The sequence below is a fragment of the Monodon monoceros genome, unplaced genomic scaffold (assembly GCF_005190385.1).
Source record: "Monodon monoceros isolate NGI ecotype Baffin Bay Population unplaced genomic scaffold, NGI_Narwhal_1 Super_Scaffold_11, whole genome shotgun sequence".
Classification (NCBI taxonomy): domain Eukaryota; kingdom Metazoa; phylum Chordata; class Mammalia; order Artiodactyla; family Monodontidae; genus Monodon; species Monodon monoceros.
In genome coordinates, this window is record NW_021703767.1 from 7,512,296 (window position 1) to 7,534,050 (window position 21,755).

General features: G+C 44.9%; 1 protein-coding gene across 1 annotated transcript in view; it reads left to right on the plus strand.

The window, feature by feature from the left end:
- Positions 1–21,755, plus strand: part of KCNJ6 (potassium voltage-gated channel subfamily J member 6) — a 289,740-nt gene that overhangs the window by 74,915 nt on the left and 193,070 nt on the right. The window contains exon 2 of the mRNA XM_029215106.1: positions 131–182. Coding sequence (XP_029070939.1) covers positions 158–182 — 25 coding nt within the window. The 5' untranslated portion in view covers positions 131–157. The remainder of the gene's footprint in view (positions 1–130; positions 183–21,755) is intronic.

Consider the following 21,755-nt stretch of genomic DNA (forward strand, 5'->3'; position numbering starts at 1 on the left):
TTGGTGACCAAATTCTAACATAAGAGAAAGGGAGAGAGAGAGAAAGAGAGAGCTGTTGTTACAGACCCATTGTGTTGACTTATATTTAAGATGTGCTTTGTACATAATTATCTTTTCTTCTCACCTCCAGGAAAAGCACAAAGAGGAGATTTCAACGATGGCCAAGTTGACAGAATCCATGAGTAAGTAACTTGAAATTTATTCTTCATTTTTGGTTTTGAATGGAAAACGACAAAATCTTGCAAAAAACACATCCCCTTGTGATTATCTGATTTGTCTTTCACTCTTGTGATAGCCAAGGTCTATTTAACACAGATCATATTGTGTTAATGTTACATCACATGTTTTTCAAAATTCATCTCTCATGGTGTCCAATTCTGTGCTGAAATTTTTCCCCAACATTATGGAGCTAAAGAGTCAAAATGAATTTTATTTGTAGCACTGCGTTGGGCATTGGGACCCACAATAATTTTAAACTGATTTTTAAGAGGTTTAGACAAAGTCTAAAGCTGAAGTTTTATGCACAGATATTCCATAGGCTGGATAATCTAAAGAGAGGAAAGAATGGCTTATTGTTGTTAGACTTGTTAGGTGCTGTTCAGAAATTTCAGAGAGAACAGTTAAAAAATGGAGTACTTGAGATGTAAGCAGCTTGCAGTGATTTAGGTTTCGACTCTACCAGTGATAATAATGCTCTAAGCTCTTAAGCCAAGTAAACAGGATACACAAAGCGTTTTGAAGAGAAAAGAAAAATTAATTATAATAAATCCTCCTGCAAACTGAGAAATGCAATTTCCTGTGTTGACGTTTAACTATTAAAGACCATGTGGATATGAAATAGACAATGCAGACTTTTTTCCTTTGAAAAGGTACATTTTCCTAGTGATAGATTTCACATCTAAAGTGACAAGGGAAGCTTGTAAACACTTCTCCATTATCATTAGGGCCATAAACACCTACTTAAAATTGGCCTGCAAAATTAGCCATGGATCTTGCACAAATTTAACTGGCCCCTGTCTTCTCCTTCTACTATTCCTCAAATCCTGAGACTGTTAAATACAAGTGTTCTCCTGCAGCACAGTCAATGAGCCCTTATCTCCAAAGGTACCCCCCCTTCCAAGAAAAGGTAATGTTACAAGGTTCTGTACATTTCATTTCTTTAATTCCTGACCCAAAACCTCTACTTAATTTCATATGTCTTGAACACATGCTAATTTCACGATGGAAATGGCAGCTCACAGGGACTAAGGGAAGGACAAGGTGCTCCCACGTCTCTCTTCTGCTCTCCTTTCTGGGTCACTCCCCGACCTCACTCTGTTCCACCCTTCTCTCTACCTCTAGCTTTGCAGATGGAAAAACGTTCCAAGGATTTGCCACTTGGTTTGAAGAACACCAAACTGGTTCTCTGTCAGGGAAAGGCCCTTGAGTCATAGAAGGTGCTCTTCTCAGACCTGGAATGAAATAGTGAGGGTACCAGAACCACCATGAAATTGACATGCCTATGCTGTCAAAATATGGAGCGAGATTGGGACACATCAAGTAATTCACAATCCACAGCACTTTCGCCGACTTAGTCCTAATCTCTAAGTCCGAAGTCGCCAACACAAAAGACTCACAGATTCTCTGAATGCTAGAAAGATCAACGGCTTGGAATCTAGCATCCTTTTCCATGAGTGGAGTCTGGGGTGTATGGTGCATTAAATCAAATCGTGTCTTGTGTGAGTTGTGATGCTAACAGGTTTTACCATGAGTCTCCTGTTAGAATTTGATCTCTAGTTCAGTGAATATTTTTTTAACTCACCTAACTGAATTATAAACCATTTAGGGCACTATAAGAGATCTACTGGTCAATATTTCTGATAAAGGTATTTTAATTTTTCTATATTTATTGGATCCAGATGCATTTAAATAAGAGCCCCTCCCTGGACCCTCCCTGATGTGTTGGTTTTCAGTTTCATGTTTGCCTCTGCAATGATTCTAAGGATTTTGACCTATGCATCCACTGGCTTAAGAGAATTCTGCCAAAATTGAATTCCAAACCCTTCGGTAGATGAAAGGGCATGGCCATTCTTCTAACTTGCTCTGTCTTAAAAAAAAAAAAAATAGAAGAAGAAGAAGAAAAGAAAAGATCACACAGATAAGCTCAATGCACAAAGGAAATTTAAAGTTTGAAAACGGACCTTGGAATCATACCCAACATTCCAGTCCAGTGATCCTGACAAAGATAAAAAAAAAAATTATAAAATATACGACATACTCCTACTTTTCAAGGTGCTCACTATGAAAGTTAATCACATGGTCAACACTAACAAATAGTTCATCAAAATTAAATTCCTGAATAACGTTATATACAACTATACATTTATTCTACGTAGGAAACCTGCAAGGAAATAAATACCTAATTATTGAAGGAGAGCCTATCAGTGGGCTAAGCAAAGAATTAACATTCTTTTAAGAACTGCACAATAAATGTGATAGGAACATCAAATCCATGGCCACCAGAGAAAACGGACAAAAACAGAACCACCAATGCCTAGGACACAGTGCACTGAATGAGTTTTCAGAGCCAGTAAACACTCTGCTTGTTAAACTGCCAAGCAAAAACCATCTGGTTACTAGAATATCTCTCTGTCTAACTAGACTAGAGAGCAATTCATCTCCAATCACCATAGGGGTCCAAATGCTTCTGATGGCTATGCAAGTACCATCATGGGGATGGGGTATCTTCTTCATCTTCTAGAGCAGGGTGAGGAGTATTTCTTTCTATCACGTGCCATTAATCAACCACGTCAGAAACAATAGCATTCGTCATTTTTTTAAAGGACAAGCAAGGGACGCAAAAATATTAACAGGTTTTCAAATGTTAAGGAAAAACAACTTTATTTAATAAATACATGATAAGACTTCAAAATATATTTGTCACATTGTTGAAGTGAGGAGGGTCATGATAAGGAAGAAAAAACAGAGAAAGGAAGAAAAAAAGATGAAATAAGAAAATGCACATGAGAAAAATACAGGGGGAAACATATGTGTAAAAAAGACCCAGGGACATCCCTGGTGGTCCAGTGGTTAAGACTCCGAGCTTCCAATGCACGGGGCATGGGTTTGATCCCTGTTTGGGGAACTAAAATCCCATATACCGTGAGGCATGGCCAGGAAATAAAAATAAATAAATAATAAATAAATATTTTAAAGACCCAGAGAAGGAGCTATTAAGGAGGAAAGAGACAAAATCAGGGGCAACGAGAAGACAAGAAGGCAAAGAGAAAGGAGGCAAGGACAGATAATGACAACGAGGCTCAGGGGGTCTAAAATTCATAAACTACACACTTGCATTCATTGGCTGCGGTCATTGAACATTTCAAATCCTATTGTTTTTTTACCATTGCCCTTTGACATTTTAATCTCTGTTAGCATCTTAGAAAAGGATATTCTCATACTTCATCCATCAGAAACCCTGCTCCAAATGGGACAGCGGAAAACCCCACACTAGTGGAAGTTACTCTGAACTTGCCGGTCAGTAGCCAGGATTTTACTACCCACGCACTAACGGAAACCAAGCTGAAAGCCTGACCCAAGTGGAGACTCCCAACCTTGTCCATAAGTAGGCACACAGTGACCCAAACAAGGAAACCAAATCCCACACTGTGCTGTCCTTAGAGGTGACGTTGAGGCTGTCAGGCTCTGTCCTGGCCACTCGAATCTAAATCAGATGGTGACAAATTGCAGGTGTTGAGAGGCACGCAAATAGCCTGGGGCTCCGGAATCGTGATCTGTACAGAGTACCTTTGTAGGTTGTTCTTACATAGATTTCTGCAAGTAATTCTCTTCATGGTTGTCACCTGCCGATGTATCCCCCCACGCCTGGGAACCTGTCAGACACCACAGGGGTCCATTAATACTGTGGATTACAATCAAATGTCTGTCTTAGTGATGAAGTTGCAAGGGCAGGACAGGTGGGGATGCTTGGCCCCCATGCCTTCTACAGGTTTCAGGGCCCCTTCCCGAGCCCCACCCCCAGTGCTCTGCAAGCATTCTTGGAGTCCCACTTCTGCCTCTTTCTCCACATCAGTCACAGGTATGCAGTGCCTCCCTGCAGCAGGAGGGCCCCTGCAGGGCCAGCTGTGGCTCACTCTGAATCATGACTGGAAGAGTTGACTTCTGTTGCTTTCTGTCACCATCCGCCAGCCTCTCTCGGGCACATGAGTCCCAGAGGAGCCCTTCTGGTCCTCCCCACGGATCATTCTACCCAGGTTGTCCCCTCAGTTAACCCTGTGGCTACCACAACCGTAACACATCTGCACAGGACACATTTACACATCCTCCTCCTCAAATAAAGAGCAGAGTGGCCACTGTATCCTGAGTAGCTTCCGGGTGGTCCTTTCCCGGCCAGGACAGAAGTGAGGGGACCCTGGTTCATCCCACCGCCCAGAGCCATGGGCCTGTTTCGTGAGGCACTTAGAGGTCTTGGCGGTCTGCATTAATGTAGAGGGAATTCCTCCTCCTACGATTAAAGTAATTGTTCAAATTTAACCCAGACTTGAAATGTTCTAGTGTCAAATGAAATGAAGAGTGAGAACCAATTACAATCACCTCATATTAAATTAGCTTCATTAAAGCACAGTGGTTTTTTAATCATTTATTCTCTCCTCATAGCAGCTGGAGCTGCTATTATCACTCCAGCATTGTGTTAAGTCCTGGAAGGATAAGGAAATGGGGTCCCGGCCCACACCATGTGCAGCGTTTGGCGGTGAAGGGGGTGGGAGACTACAGCACAGAGAATCAGGGTCTTGCAGAGCTACCTGGTAAGCACTGTAGCTGAAGGTGCATGCGTGGGCATCATAAAGGCACCCAAAGGTTACACAGGTTTCACCAGGCAGCCAGTGAGAACATGACCGAGGACCCAGGACCCAGCGTGGGGAAGCGAGGGCAGGCGGGGGAGACAGCAGATGGCTGGGCACATAGGCAAGAGTCAGGTCATAAAAGGACTAGTCTGCAGCTTCTGTTTTATCCCGTGGATGATGGGGAGGCACTTAAGACCCGCAGAAAAGCTAAGACAGGAAAGATGAGGCAGGGGGCTGAGGCCAAAGAGCCAGGATGGGCCCAGGGGAAACCAGAATAATCCACAAGGGCAGGAATGGCCACCACCACTGCTCCAGAACCATCCCCCTAAGAAGAGGAAGCTCAACTTGGAACCACCAAGGCCAGGAGCCAGGAAAGCAGGCATCAGGATTCTCCACAGGAGCACATTTGTCCCAAAGCATTAGGGTTCCTGACAGTGGGAGAATAGAGACACCGTTCCCTTTGGTATTAAACCCATGGGGCCTGTCCCCCTTGCTGGGTACTGAAAGCTCCTTATCCCCATGCGGAAATGCCCGCCTACCCTCTCAAACACACCATTGCCAGTGCCCTGCCCTACGCCCTCTTGGGTGAAAGGAAGATGTCACGGGTCCAGGCAGATGTGGGTACCCAGACTTTGGCTTCTGTTCATGGCTGGTAAGAGACCCCATAGCTGGATTGGGAGTTTAGGGCGATGGAGGATATTTAGGACAGGGCAGAGCTATTCTTTGCATGAGGTCATTAGGGCGTGAAATGGCCCTCTATCCTCAGGGACTAAGGCTACATCAGGCCCACCAGTTGGTGCTTTTTAAAATGTATCTTCTCCCTCCTGATAAAACTCAGACACTTTAAATATGGAAATCTGTCTCTCAGGCTCACCCTCACACAGGTAGTCACAGCATCATCTCAAAAGTCACACGACTTGATTTTTAAAGGTTATACTCCATTTATAGTTATTATAAAATACCTGCTCTATTCCCCATAACATTTAAAAATTGTGAATCACTGTATTGTTCACCTGTAATTTATATAATATTATACATCAACTCTGCTTCAATTAAAAAATAAAAAAAGACAACAGAATACTAAATTCAAATCCTGAGGGAAATGATTTTCCACCCGAAAATTCATACCCAGCTGATAGGTAAGTGGGAGGAAAGAATACAGGCATATTACAATCAGAAAGCATCCTTTAAAAAAAGGATCCCATGCATCCTTTAAAAAAAAATAAAACTTCAAGAAAGAGAAAAGAATACAAGAAAGAGGACACCATGGGTTATAAGAGCAGTGAAAATTTTAGAAAATAAAGGTGTAAATCTCGTTCATTAAATTCATGCTAATCGCTAGGAAAACTAAAACCAGATGCTGTTGACAGCATTTCCTTCGATGATTGGAAGTGGGTAGGAAGACCTTTTACTCTGTATTTTATACTCTTCTTTATTATCTGCATTTATTTTTGTTTTGGATACAATTACTTGTAATAAAAGATTTAATAAAACTTCAGAAAGGCACCCCCTAAGAAAAAAGAGTAACACGACTTAAAGACAAACCCATTGCTCTTGAGCACTCGTTCTTGCCCTTATACAGTTTAAATGGTCACTTTGTTACTTGTGATTATTATCTAAATGAACTCCTCTGTGACAGCCGCACAGGGAAGCATCGCTCCCTCTTGTTCCTGGAAAAGGGAGGTTTCAGGTCTTCTTAAACCCCTCCCCACACGCCCCATCACTGTCAGCTCTCCCTGGCAGTGTGCCCTTGACCCTCCTTGCTGTCTCGACCTTCTCTCTCCTGTCAAGTCTCCCTTCTCATGTGCCTTCCTCCTCAACAGAGGGCACCTGTTGCTCTGGCCACCCAGCATCTCCTCCAGACTCTCCTTTGCTAGTTTCCCACCTCCCTTCCTTTTGCATCTCCCAGCCTGAGACCGTGACCCCCTCCATCCTGCAGGCGAGTTGATGCAGATGGGCCACGGGGCTGGGTGCCAGCACAGGTACAGACGAGCAGCTCCTCCCCTTCCCAGCAGCTCTGCCATGTGCTTCTGGGGATAGGTTCTCCAGGCTGAGTCTCTCACTCTCCCGTGACTCTGGGAGCCCCGTCTTATCCCTTATCCATCCCGGCTGCCCACACTTGCCAGATTGGCTCTGCCACCTCAACTAGCAACTCTGACCAGAGCATCCTCCTTTCTGTATCTTCTTTCCTGGGTTACCTGCAGGACACGGGGAGGGGAGCACAAGAGTGGATGCCCAGAGAAGCCAGCGTGGAGGGGCAGCAGAACGCAGATGGATGCAGAAGATTTTATTGTATGATACGTTGGGTCCCTTCACAATATATCGTTTCAGTCCCACCATTAGGCAGAAATGCTTCCTTTGATCCAAAGCAGAAGAGAGAGATCCAGCAGCCTCTTCCCTGCTTGTGCTCCTCTAAAAAGCTGTTGTTTTTTTACTAAGAGGCATGTGCTTTCCTTACTGGAATATATCTTTTAAATTCAAGGATAATCACTTTCTGCTTGAGATTACGGAGCTGTTCAGTTGGAATCAGAGATTCTAGCTTGAGTTCAGAGGCCTGAAATGGATCGCAGTCTTCATGCCGCTTAATGGCCCCAGACACCATCTGCATGGGGATGGACTTCACGCCCTGCCTGGTCCCCCCTTTTCCTCCCTTCCATGTCCCTCAATGTGAGGACTTCCTTGCTCCTTTGGTTTCCATCTGCTGCCTCCCTTCTGAGGCTCCCCTGACAACAGCCTTCTCCAAATAAGAATGACACTTCCTTCCTTGCCATCTCCAGAACGAGCATGTAATTTAGAGGATTTGACTGGTAGAAACACACAGCAATGTTCAAAGCAGCAAACTAAATGAGTAAATTTCAGCTTAGGGTGCCTTACATTTGTACAGATTATTACTGTTTTTCGTGAAAATGGAAATGGAGAAAATCTGTTTTCTCAAGTTCATTTTCCTTCCTTTAAGATTTTTGGAGATCACTTTCACCCTCACCTTCTGATGAATGTTTGTGACTTGGTTGGTGAGAAACTCATCTCTGACACCGACAACTTCTCTTGGGCCCTAGGAAGATCTAGACTGCATTTCTTGCCTTGGGCACCATTGACATTCAGTTCTGGATAATTCTTCATTGTGAAGCTGTGTGTATTGAAGGATGTTTAACGGCACCCTTGACTTCAACTCATTAGATGCCAGTAGCACCTTCCCCCACTTGTCACAATCCATGTCTTCAGACATTACTAAATTTGCTCTGTAGGGCAGGTCACTCCCCATTGAGAGACTGGGAATCACTGCTCTAGATAAACCAGGAAGAACCAGTCCTTTCTTCTTATGCAGCAATAGTGGGACTTTCTAGTCAATTGCAGATCCTCCCGAGGTTTCAGTCTCCAGTATCACTCCCTGCTACAACCTCTACTTGATTAATGCAGAGATGGAAACCTGAGCCACTCTTGGTGGCCACCGAGAGAATCCATCTCCCTCGACCACCTGGCTTTGGGGACCATCAAGTCAAGGGTATTTCTATTTTATTGATGAAGCCATTGGATGAAGCTTAGAAGGATAAAGGGATTTTCCCAGCATGATAATGTCCAAGAGGAGAGTTGGAAACACCACGGCTCCTGGGATTGGCAGAAATAGGGGAGGTGGAAGCTGCTTGGGGAGAGAAATTGGAGACCTCCTTTCTCCCAGAAGCTGGGAGGGGTATCATTCTTTCCAAAACAGCAGTTTTTAGGACCTGCCCATTAGCTCTGGCAATAACAATTTTTCTCTCTCACTTTGCCTTTCCGAGCCGTTGATGGTGGGAAGCCCGGCTCGGGGGCAGCTGCATCCACTCGGCCCTTCTTCACTGGTTTCCATGTGCCCTGATCTCAGAGGGCACAAGTGCCATCGGCATTTCACTGGAGTGTCTCCCTCTCATTGGGGATCGCAAGAGCTCTGGTCCTCCTTCAGTTTCCACTCTTTTTACAGAAGGTCGTGGCACACAAGCAGATGTTCGAGGCACGAGTCACCACGCCACCAGCCCAGGTTGGCAACGTGGAGACAGTCGCCCTAGCCAGGCTGCCACCACCGTCCACTGGGGCCACGAGCAACCAAAAGTCTCTGTCTCCATCACCACCACCCCCCCATCCACACACATCTCAGCAGCAGGCCGTGCTCCACAGGCCCTCTTTTGCCCAGCCCACGGGAGTACGTAGGTGACACCCCAGGGCTGTGGAGGAGCTGTAATGTCCCATCGGGACCCAAGTGCCGAGTCCCCCCAGTTGGGGGTCCAGCTCCCCCCTTGTCTTTGCTCCAGCCCAAAGGAAAAAAATAAACAAATGCTTTTTTTTTTTTTTTTTGCGGTACGCGGGCCTCTCACTGTCGTGGCCTCTCCCGTTGCGGAGCACAGGCTCCGGACGCGCAGGCTCAGCGGCCATGGCTCACGGGCCCAGCCGCTCCGCGGCACGTGGGATCTTCCCGGACCGGGGCACGAACCCGCGTCCCCTGCATCGGCAGGCGGACTCTCAACCACTGAGCCACCAGGGGAGCCCAAACAAATGCATTTTTAAACTCCCTCACCTCCCACCTCCTCCACTCCCCTTCCCCGTCCCCCACATAATGCTACCTCAGCTCTCTGTCCTTCCCCTCACCCCTCCCACGCACTGCCACCTGCTCCCAGGGCCCGCTCCACCCTCCCTCCACCTGCCACCATCTCTCGATCCCTCCCCTCCTTCCTCCCACTGCTCCCCATTCCTTCCCCTCCTCATATCAACCGCCAAACCCCCTTCTCCACGTTTCTGCCGTCAACAAGTTTCATCAGGGGAAAGAGTGGGAACTCAGCGTCTCAGGCGTCCCTCTGTGCCCTCAGGTTGCAGAGGGAAGGGTCCCCTGCGCAGAAGTGTGGCCGTGAGGAAGGCCAGAGGGCAGGGGGGCCAGTGGCCTACAGGGTGAGCAAGTGTGGCCAACCCAGAGCTGGAGGATGTGAGCATGTGTGTGTATAGGAAGCGCTTAGCTTAATATAAGGCATCTGAGATGTGAGCCTCAGATCATCGGAGGGAACAGCAGGGAACACTGAACTCTAAAGCCCAGGCTCCCAAGAGGACAGCACAGGCAGGGGAGAGACGCTGCCCAAACCTGAGGGCAGACCTGGACTCCTGAACATCTGGGTGGAGGAATTTGCTTTTTTACCTGTGCTGCCCTCTTGGCCTCATTGATACTCCCCACCAAAAGGGAATGAGGCCCTTCAGAGACTTTGTCATCACTCATCTGTCACCCGCTTGTCCCCTGGTGCTAGGCTGCTGCCCCCTCCCCCTTCCCCACCCTACTCTTCCTCCTGGGGACAGGTGTGTGAGCTGGGACAGCCCCTGGGCTCCCCGCGGCTCCCTCTGCCTCTCCCCTGGAGAGGGGAGGCCTGCCGGGGAAGCACCTGGCTCCTGGCACTGGGGAAGACTAAAATCGGCTGACAGCGGATGTCACCTGGTGGGAGGGAGTCACTTCCCAGATTTCACCAAGTCTCGGCTTCACCGAGAGGAAAGATCTGGTGGGGGGGTGTTCGGCAGTAACAACATCACTGCCTACATTTCTCGTGCACTTCTCTGCTTTGATTTAATCTCTCACAAGACATTACAATTTCAGGCTCAAAGGCGTTAAAAGGAAGGGAGGTGGGAGGCGGAGGGGGGTGTGTCTTGATGTTTAAATATTGACTCAGAGAATCGCTCTGCAGCCCAGAACTGCATTCATAAAGGTTTCTACACAGTTAGCAAGACATCTCTGGCATGCAGTCGTCCTTCTAGGGAGAGCATCTTCAGTCAGCATGGTCTTCTCAGGGTCTGACTGCCACTCAGCCACCTCCTAGCTGTGAGCCCACCCATGAATTACTTAACCCTTCTTCTCCAAGTTCCTGCGATGGAGCATAACAGCCACCTGGCATTGTTTTGATAATGTGTATAAAGGTAATAGATATGTATATATAAGCTAATATATATACTTATCCATATAAGCTTGTATAAAGAATGGCATTTGAATATGTATATACATGCATAAGCTAACAGATATGATTGAAAGCTAATAAACATATATATTCATATAATCACATAATATATAATGCATGCAAAACATTGAGCATAGCAATTGTCCCCTATCAGGCCCTCAAAAACAAAAATGAACCTTCTTATGATCCTCACACCTCACTTTACTCACTATTCTCGAGCCCATTATAAAGCTATTCATATTGTGGGGTTTTGTTACCTTGTACTATACCCAACTCTCTTAAAGGTCCAAGGGCTGTGGCATGGCTGTATGATTTTATAAGTTGGCATTAGGTACTAAAAAATTCTTGTTGACTGATTTCAGCTACCTTAGGGATTTTAATATGTGGTGGTTTTTACCAGTTGTACCTTTGTTCTGACAAGTAATATTTCACCTTATACTTGGACTTTCATCCTTGCCAAAGAGTCTCATTGTGGGTTTCATTGCTAAATACTGTAATCCTTTCAACTCAATATACAGACACTTTCCTGCCATATCATATGCTCTCTCCTGCAACAGATGTGATATTGATGATGTTTGCTCCCCAGATTCACACACAGTCCAGTTCACAGAATTAAGAGAGATAAACCTGGCTTTGGATTTCCTGAAGTCAAAGCCAAACCAAACATCACTCCCTGCTGGGTTGCTAGGGATGCTTTCTTAGTAGATATTTAATTCAGATTATGGCTCTGGCTCTCACCTAGGAGTAAACGTGCAACTAAATCAAAGAAAGGTGCCCCATGGTCATTGTGTTCTGACTTCTAAATAATACCCTTCCCCAAATTACTATCTCCTCCAAGTTGCTGGGTCCCTAACCTGCAGGCACACGACTTTGCAGTCCTTTTTCCCAGCACACATTTTCAAAAAGGATGCTCTCATAGGAAAATGGATAGGAAGAAAAATGTCTGGATTTTTTTTAAGCCAGAATGTTCTCATTCCCGTGTAAGATGCACATTTTTCCCCCACGGCTTTAATGAAAAGGAAGGTGTCAGATGCATGTCTCAGAGCCTCCCATGGAAAAGGTTTTCTCTCCATTTTCTCCTGCCAGACTTGTACATGTTGCTCCACGACCATCAAGGAAGGAAGGAATCAGACTTTGAATAAGTCAAGCGTTGTGTTCCTCAAAATGCAGGATTCTTCCTTGCGTACAATATTTTAATCTAATTTTTTTAATAAATCAAGGGTGAGTCCATCACAAATAATTAACCAAGTAATCAATAAGTACTTACCAGCAGGCACGGAGAGTGTGGGGGAGGGGTGATAAATTATAAAACAAGAGTCAGGACCTTAAGGCTGACATTAAAAATTAACACAACTTCGGACAACAAACTAACTCTTGTCCTGTTTTAAGGAAGTAGATGATAAAATTCCAAGTAAGTGAGGACTTACAGACCTCACCTTTTTTTTTTTAACTGAGACATAAAATCAAATGAAGTTCAACTCACAACAACCCATTTCCTAGAGAAAAGTCAAGATTACGCTGTAGTTCACCTCCCTGTCTTTCCATATTGGAAAGACCACAAGGTCATTATAGGGATAACCTTGAATCTGCTGGTTGTAAAACTAAAAAGTAAAGATTTGGACATTTCTGTACTTAATTATTATTGACCCTGGGGTATCTCAACACTAAAGGTGAGATTTGAAAAGGGAGAGACTCCTTCTTGGAAGAACCAGGAAGAATTTGGGAAAGCTGGGCCTTCGAGAATGGACAGGGTTTTACCAAGGAGGTGAAGGGGTGACAGTGCTGCTGATTAGGGGGTGGCAGGGAGCTTGGGGGTCAAGATGAGGTGGGTGGTCATTATCTTAGGAGAAAGTGGAGGCAGGAGAGCACAGGTGTATTTGGAGAACAATGATCAGGACACGTTGACTAAAGCTGGACATTTAAAGTAGGAAAATAGTAAGGGAGAAATCTAGGAATGGTGGATGGGGTCCTTAATGCTGGAGAAGAAGTTTCTAAGTTATCCTAAAGCCAAACATTTTCTGAAGTTTATTCCTAGGGCCATTAGTCCCATGACAACCTCAGACTAATTTCTGTGGTGTTGGTGATTCAACTCTTGTAGGGGGTACTTGCCTCTCCCCTTGAGATTCCCATTGCCTATTAGTGTAGTAACGGCTTTAAGATGCTCTGCAGGAAAGAAGTCTACTTAACTTCTTTAATAGAGTGAAAAACTGGGCTCCACAAGAGAGCCACATCCTAATCCCTGGAACCTGTAAATGTTACCTCATATGGAGATGAAAGGGGGAGAGATCTTTGCAAATGGAATCAAGTTAAGGATCTTGACTTGGGGAGATTATCCTGCATTAAACAGGTGGACCCTAAATGCAATCACATATGTAGAGCAGAGGTGGCAAAGTGAAGACAGAGTAGAGATTTGAAGATGCTGGCCTTGAAGATTGGAATGATGCAGCCACAAACCAAGGACTGCTAGCAGCCCCCAGAAAGTGGAAGAGGCAAGGAAGAGGGAGTGTGGTCCTGCTGACACCTTGTCTCAGACTGCTCACCTCCAGAACTGGGAGAGAAAAAATTTCTGCAGTTGTGAGCCACCCAGGATTGGGTAGTCTGTAGTGGAGGGCCTAAGAAATGAACACAAAGGGGGATGTTGGCCTAATGACAAGTTTCCTCAGAATTACATTTGTCTAACAGTTATATGATTATAAAAATTATAAAGGTGCTAAATGGGAGATTAAGAAAAGATCTGAGATATAGAAGATCTAGGGGATTTACTAACTGGGAATTTTGAAATATCCTGATACTTACTGAGCCTCTAAGTTGACCAGAACAAAAATATGCACTATTTTGTATAAAGGCCCCTTTTAGATGTCAGTTCCACTAAAGCAAATTGTGCTGTCATATGAGACACACTCTAAATGTTTGTTAGAAATGGCTTGGCTCTGTGGCTCCAAGAAAGAGCAGCTATCTTTCACTGAACCTAAGTTGGGTCGTGAGATTTAAATCCTTATAAAAGAGAAATGAAGTTATGTAGATTTAAAGTTCTTTAAGAAATCCCCTCTCACTGGTCCACAGGCACCATCTCCAGCAAAACCATGGACCCCAACACCCAAAGGAAAGAAGGCATCTTCTCATTTCAAGCATATTATCAGCAAAATATTCTTCTGCTGAGAAGGAAAACACAATTAAGAAGATTGTCTGGACAGATAATCCCCCACATAAAACAATAGCCAGACATCAGTTAGAGGCTATGGAGCACAGAGCTGTGTGGGTTTTCAGAAATGAGAGCTCCCAGGTTGTAGGAGCCCCGGAGCTGGTCCAGGGACACTGGATGCTGAGTGGGGCTGAGGGGACAGAATTGGGCACCTGGGGACACCGCCTTCCCCACCCACAAGGAGTGGGGTCACTGCCATATCCTGACACATTCTTCATTGTCAAATGGTGTCTGGGGGCTACTCCCCAACGCCCAGACCTTACGTAATGAGGGACTTGTCATCTTCCACGTGCATCCCGATGGTTCTTACAGCTGTCTCTCGAAAGGGCAACTTCTGGGCAACTGGCTCATCCAGAACAGCAGCTGCAAGTTGCAGTTCAGTTCAGAATGTCTCCTTTGAAACACTGTGAATGCAATGCTTTTTTAAAAAAAATAAATTTTTTTAATTTATTTATTTATTTTTGACTGTGTTGGGTCTTCGTTGCTGTGTGCGAGCTTTCTCTAGTTGTGGTGAGCGGGGGCTACTCCTCGTTGCAGAGCACAGGCTCTAGGCCCACGGGCTTCAGTAGTTGCGGTGCGAGGGCTTCTCACTGTGGCGGTTTTTCTTGTTGCGGAGCACGGGCTCTAGGCATGTCAGCTTCAGTAGTTGTGGCTCGTGGGCTCAGTAGTTGTGGCTCGTGGGCTCAGTAGTTGTGGCGCATGAGCCTAGTTGCTCCGCGGCACGTGGGATCTTCCCAGACCAGGGCTCGAACCAGTGTCCCCTGCATTGGCAGGCAGATTCTCAATCACTGAGCCACCAGGGAAGCCCTGCAATGCTTTTTTTAACAAATAGGTGTGACAAGTTCCTGTGAGTTGATTCTCCTCCCCAGTTTGAATCCTTGCATTGACTCAGATACGAAATCACATCTCTGGCTGCTCCTGACTTCTGCTTGCCGAAAGAAATCTTTTAAATGATACAACCATTTGATAATATAATCCTAACGCAGTATGATTACAGCAAAGCTCTGTCATTCAGCATTTCTTATGTAGTTGCTGTGTGTCTGCTCTTTTGCTGGATAAGATGGAAGATACAGACTCTATCAATGGAGTAGAATTTTCTAGTTGATTAACCAGACCCAGTTGTCTGGAATCTTCCTATAGCCATATACAATACAATTAGGAAAAATAAGAAAATGACAAGGAAAAAGAAAGTACTCTACATGTATCCCTTACACAGTAGACATAAATATTCGTTAAGTGAATGACTGAAAGCAGAGATTTTTTTTGAAAAATAATTGTCCTCTGAAGGGGAGTAATGGCTTTGAGTTTGGGGTTTCCTTTTGGGGCGATGAAAATGTTTTGGAACTAGATAGAGGTGGTGGTTGCACAACACTGTGAACGGACTAAATGCCACTGCATTGTCCCCTTTCAAATGGTTAATTTTATGTTATGGGAATTTAACCTCAATTTAAAATAAATAACTACTTCCCATATTACATCCTGAGGTACTGGGAACAGACAGATTTAATCATGTCTTCACAAAACTTTGCTACAGTGATTGTGATGACTAAGAAGCAGAAAGGTCCATAGACCAATAAATCCTTGCATGGGAAAAGTTTTTACGCTGCCAAACTATTTGATAAGACAAAGGTACTTCCAGAAAGTTCTCTTTCCCCTGTCAATTTATGGCCATCTACATTAGAGTATTTATTTTTGAGTCTGGACTGCTTGAAGCCTTTCCCATAAATATGGAATCCTCAAAATGCAAATTTTATATCCCTGTGTTTCGTAGGCACCATAGTTCTTTTCATAAGAGAAAAAACTCATTTTCTTGATGAGGACCCTGAAGCAACACTGCTGGTTAACCCATTGGCCCAAGGTGGGGTGGGAACTGGAGGGAGGGCAGAAGAAGCGAGCCTGAAATAGAGGCCCCCAAATTTCTATGTTGAGGGAACAATTTTTTACATAAAAGCCAGGGTTGAGAGAGGTGGCATAAAAGAATAAAAATGACTAAAACTGCAACTTGGGAGATGGGCAGAACCCATGTGTCATGATATTTTGATGTATTTTGGCAGAAATCAAAACAAATAACCAGATAAAGGATTAGGCGCTTGACAACAGTGCTAGAGGGAAAGTGACAAATCTGGCAATAATGTACACAAAACAGCATGTCCCTGACACTAGGGAAGTAAGAGCAGACATCAGGAGGGCTATGTCTTGTCAATTATTTATGTGCTGTGGTGTAGTAAGAATATATGTGGTCTTGTCCCTGAGTCCTGGAACAGGGCTTCAAAACCCCTTGGAGTTTCTTCAGTGAAAAGAGTGTGTTTGTTCTGCTAACAAGGTGACTCATGATGGGCCCCTAGTTCAACCCAGGATGGGGGCTGGTCACCAGAAATACCAAGCCCAACCTTGGTGCAGGGGAAGGGACTGGAGATTGAGTTCAATCATATGGCCCCTGACTTCATGAATCATGTCTATGTACTGAAACCCCCAATAAAAACTCTGGACATGAGGCTTGGTGGAGCTTCCCTGTTGGTGAATACATTGACATCCCAGGAGGGCGAAGTGCCCTGACTCCATGGGGAAAGGGCATGGGAGCTCTGCCTTTATCCTAGATCCCACCTATGTGTGTCTTTTATAATAAACTATAATTGCAAGTCTAGCACTCTCTTCAGTTCTATGAGACCTTTTAGTGGATTATCATACCTAAAGGCATAGTGGGAACCCCAGAATTTATAGCTAGAAGTGTGGTAAGACATATAGGTCAGAAGTGCAGATGGTCTGGGGACCCCTAAAATACATCTAGCGTCTGAAGTAAGGACAGAGCTGTGGAGAACTGAGCCCTTAACTTGTGGGATCTCGCACCATCGCCAAGTGGTTAGTGTCAGAATTGAATTGCAGTGCACCCAGTTAAGGTGGAAACAGACCATATATATATATATGATTTCAATTTCTCCCTCACCAAACAATGAAATACATCCTTAAACAGGTAAAATTCTGACAGTTTAACTTTGGAAACCCAAACAGAAAAACCTCCTTCAAAACTTTATGCAATTTACTTTCGTTCAAAATTATGAATTCTGATATATTCCTAATGCTATCTTTGGCTCTCTTTTTCTCAAGCAGAAGAAATATTACTTCTATTTACATGAAATTAGAAAATTAGGTGGGTTTTTTAATCTATTTTCCTCTCATCCTTTTTTCCAGATTTTTCTGGTGGGGAAATTGTTTAGAATTTAATTAATGGCTTCTTGGTGACCTGGCTTTCTCAACAGCCAAATATGAAAGATAAATGAGTCAACTTATGGCAATTTGGGAAGGCATACCTGCATTCTTCTAGGAGCCTGTACGTACATCAGAACCAGTAGCATAAAGATACAAGAAAAAGCCAGTTTTAAGAAGACTGACAGATTTACTAAAAAGCATAACCACATAATTTTACAAGTAGTACATTATTTGAGAGGGAGTATAGTTTGAGACATTTTTTTCTTTTAAATATATTGTTGCCTTTCAGATCTCCAAACATTCTCAAACTCTCGTGTCATAATCACTCTAATAATAAGTGATGATGGATTTCAAACGCCAAGAGTTAACAAGTCTAAGAAGCAGAAACAGAACAGCCTCAAGTTTTGAGGTTGACATGACATTCTGATTTCAATTGTAAAATCAGACAACTTAGCATAATATGCTTTTCAAATGATAAGATCTTACATTAATTTTCCCTAGAACTTTCCAGGCAAAATGGTCAATCAAATTGAAACATATTTGGAATATTTGACTGTTTGCTGCCCCAAAAAATCCAGAATAACAACAGAAGAAATTATAAACAAAAACTTAAACAATAACCACCTAAGGCAAATATCCCGTTGGTGCAATGTAGATGAGACCAAATAATATGGAAAACTATTCAAATATCCAAACAATTATAATCATACAAAAAGAGCTTTCATATTAATGAAGGGGTAAAATAATATACTTGTGGAAATTACCCACACACTTAATTTTTTCAGCTCATCAAATATATGTTTGATCCCATCTGTTAATATTTTAAAGTTTCTACCCAACCTTTGAAGGGTCGTATCCTACAGTTCATACCTCTTACCAGCAGGATTCACAACCATTTTGATCCTTGCCTGAGAGGCAAAAAGATTGAGTACATATTGTTTAGAGCCTTAATATACATCCTCTAATGGAGAAAAGGTAGAAGAGGGTGAGGGAAAGTTTAAGAAAAAAAATCAGAATTATTCCTCTTGAAGTCACCTCTGTTTCTCAGCAGATTAAAAATGTCAGTGTGACAAAAGAACAAGAGAAAACACATTAGGACCACATAAGAGACCTAAAAGGTAACTGGGCTGGGGGAGGGGAATCTTATCATGATGGAGAAACTGTCATTTTTAAATTGACTGTGTTGTAGGTTACTATAGAGACCTACATTTCGTGACCTGATGTGGGGCAGTGAACCTACAAAAGTTTCATGACAATCAAAGCCTGCACACACTTAAGCTTTCATGGAGTAAAACATGGGGTTCTGTCATCATTTGGATGTCACTGGCTTATTAGGAGCCCCGAGGAAGGGCCACTGCATTCTAAACTGGCATTCTGTATGTTCTATTAAGTTGCCTCATTAGTCCCTGCCTGTCTTGCACAGATGTATCCACACTGCAGAAGCCCAATGGACTGAAAGGCTGGTTTCCATGGAGATGTTTTGCAGCTTTGCTGGTATTTCCTATGGAAGGGAAAGAGACTGCCGCGGTGCTCAACGTGTACACACACACACACACACATACACACTCATACGTACACACACACGCACACATGCACACATACTTTTCAGTTAGACAAACTGGCTATGGAGCAAGAAATATAAGATAATTGAGAGGGGCTAGTGGGGTTTGAGGAATGAGGACTGGATTGGGGAACGTTTGGGGGAGGATCTTTTTTGAAGCATCTGTAACCTTCAGATTATGTGCTCAGCAGAGAGTGAAGAGAGGGCCATTTTGTCTGCATCTGGGCACAGGTGGATGCTGTACCTGAGGGGACAAGACTGCCTGTGAGGGCAGGAGGGCTGGCCAGGTGTGGAGCTAGAGCCGAAACCCTCCCCAGAGAGCCAGGGAGACAAGGAGTCCCTTCCCAGGGTAACTGTGTGCCTCAGCATAACCGTATCGGACCCAAAAACAGCCAAAATAGCCAACCCTGGCAGGTGATTTCTGAACCAGGATGATGTTCTGTTGTTGGCTGACTTGGAAAGGACTATGCACAGCCTGATGAGAATTTCAGGCCTGAAACTCCCTCTTGCTCTCGCAATAAGGAAAATACTTCAGTGAAGTGTGGGAACAATTTCTTTTTATTTGGGGATCTGGTCATGGTCTCAGAACCACCATTATTAGCTGTGTAACTTCTGTGTAACTTCAGAGGATTTACTTGACCTCTCTGTTTTTTATTTATAAAGCAAAATTAATAAGTTAGTATTTGTATAGCATTTAGTATGTGTTGTGGGCTTCTGCAAGCACTTTACTTTCTCACTAGTTTATCACAGCAGCCTTCGGGAACAAATGCAGTTATTATCCTCGTGCTATGGGTGAGGAAACCAAAGCACAGAGAGATTAAGAAACTCACTCAAGATCACACAAAGAGGAAGGAACGAAGTCAGGGTTCAAACTCGGATCACCTGGCTCTAAACCCAGGTTCTCAGCCTCCATGCTACAATGTTAAGAGGTACTGAATCATTTTTAATCTTCTTGCTTTACCTGCAATCATGTATTTAAACTTAAAAATTCTATAAAGTTGGCGCTAATAGACTTCAGATAAGGAAACTGAGGCACAGAGAGGTTGAGAAAAACTCAACTCGCCCAAAGCTACACAGCTAAAAATAGGAGGGGGTTGGAATTTGAACTCAGGCATTCAGGTTCCAGAGCAATCATTCAAGGATCTGAAAAGATGGCAGTAGAAACCACCAGAAAGGGGGCAGCTTGGAGAAGCACATGTGGCCGGTGGCCAGGGTCAGAGTGGCATCTCTTGGCCCAGCGCTGTTGAGTGGGTTGCCTTGCAGTTGGGAAGTGAGGGGCTTGCTTCCCTTGGGACCAGAACAGCAGGTCAGTCCACCTGTGCCTCCCCACCAGCCATGCTCAGCACAGCTAGCATCCTCGGCGTCCCTTCCCCCATGAAGAGATCCTCATCAGAAGGTTTCACTGCTAGAGCCAGAGGTACCCGCTCTGCCAACCAGCAAGACCCTGCCCACCAAGGTCCAGGCTGGTCCCTAACTTCTCCCAGGGTCAGCATGACTTGATGACTTCAGACAGCTCACAGTCCCAGCAAGAGGGTGGGAGAGGTGTGACAAAAAGTGGAAACCAACTGAAAACACATTGATCTTTCAGTGTGTAGTTTGTTACCCCAAGAGCATATGTTCACATAGAACAAGAGCAACATGGATATGGACCAGGAATTATTTATTTTATCTACTGGTGGTACCTAGGGCATAGAAGCATCCTCAGGCCCTGGCTGTAACTTCTCCCCTCCTCCCTGCCACGGATTTGAGAGTTGAACACCACAAATCTAAGCCCACTCTCCTGAAACACAAGGGCCTTATCTGTTCTTGGAGCCCTCAGCACCCGGCACAGTGCCTGGCACAGAGAAGGGTGTTCCAGGAGGGCCGGCACTGGACCCCCAGCACTAGGTACCCACTGAAGACCTTCTAGGATGGCAGTGCAAGGCAAGGAACCCAGGGCTGCTCTGGCCTTGGCCTCTGTCTGGCTCTGCCCCCTTCAGAGGTCAGCATGACCACCGCCTTTCCCTGTGGCTGCCTCAAATGAGGAAACTGGAGGGGGGCAGAGGGGGCGGGGCAGGTGGAGGTCTGGGGCTGGAGGTGGGCATGCAGGGGGCAGAGCCCGTGTTCACCCAGACACCCGCCCCCTCCACTCTCTGCTTTTGCTCTTGTCACGGTCTCACAACTGCGTCCCACGGCCTACGCCTGAAATATCCTGCAACATTGTGTGTCTCACGTTCATTTATATGATGGGGGTTAAGGCCAAGGGCTCAAAGCTTTCAGCAGACCCCTAAAGGGGAGCAGTTCCAGGAAATAAGATCCCTGCTCCCCAAAGTCTGGGATCTGAGTACTTTTCAGAGAAGTCACCTGACATAGTCAAAGGGGTTCTTGCTACTCCACCAGAGACCACCCCCTTCTTCATCCAGGCCCATGATCAGCCATGTGCTAATTTGGAGCCCAAAGCCTTTGTCGTTGCTCCCTTACCATCCATCCAGGCCCCAAATGTATGGGGATCGGAACGCACACTTACCGGCTATGTTTCTTAACTTTCTGGGGCTGCTTTAAGGACCTACTTTGTCTAAGGCAAAGCCTATTGGATTAGATGATCTCCCTGGAGCACCAACTTTCTCCCCTGGAGGACTGCCTCTCGCCAAAACCCCATTCTGGAGACTCAGCTCTGTTACCTGCCCCATATGGCTTTGTAGGGCTGACGAAGGCAAGATTCAGTGATCACGTCTATTTCCTTAATGGCCAAATAAGATGACCCTTCAGTTAAATTCCCAGCTCCGATGCTAGGTTAGGTGGACGCCTTTCTTTTCCTTCCTGCAGCTAAACAGACTCTCTGAGACTGAACAATGCTTCACTCTCCCCAACACTCAGCTCTGAGAGGCGCACGGGTCTGGGAACCTCCAGCATGACCCAAGGTTGGGGGTAGGCAGGTGAGGGAGTCATTTTAGCCAGCGCGATTCCTCAAATGCTAGCGTGACCAGCCCTGGTATGATTTCCTC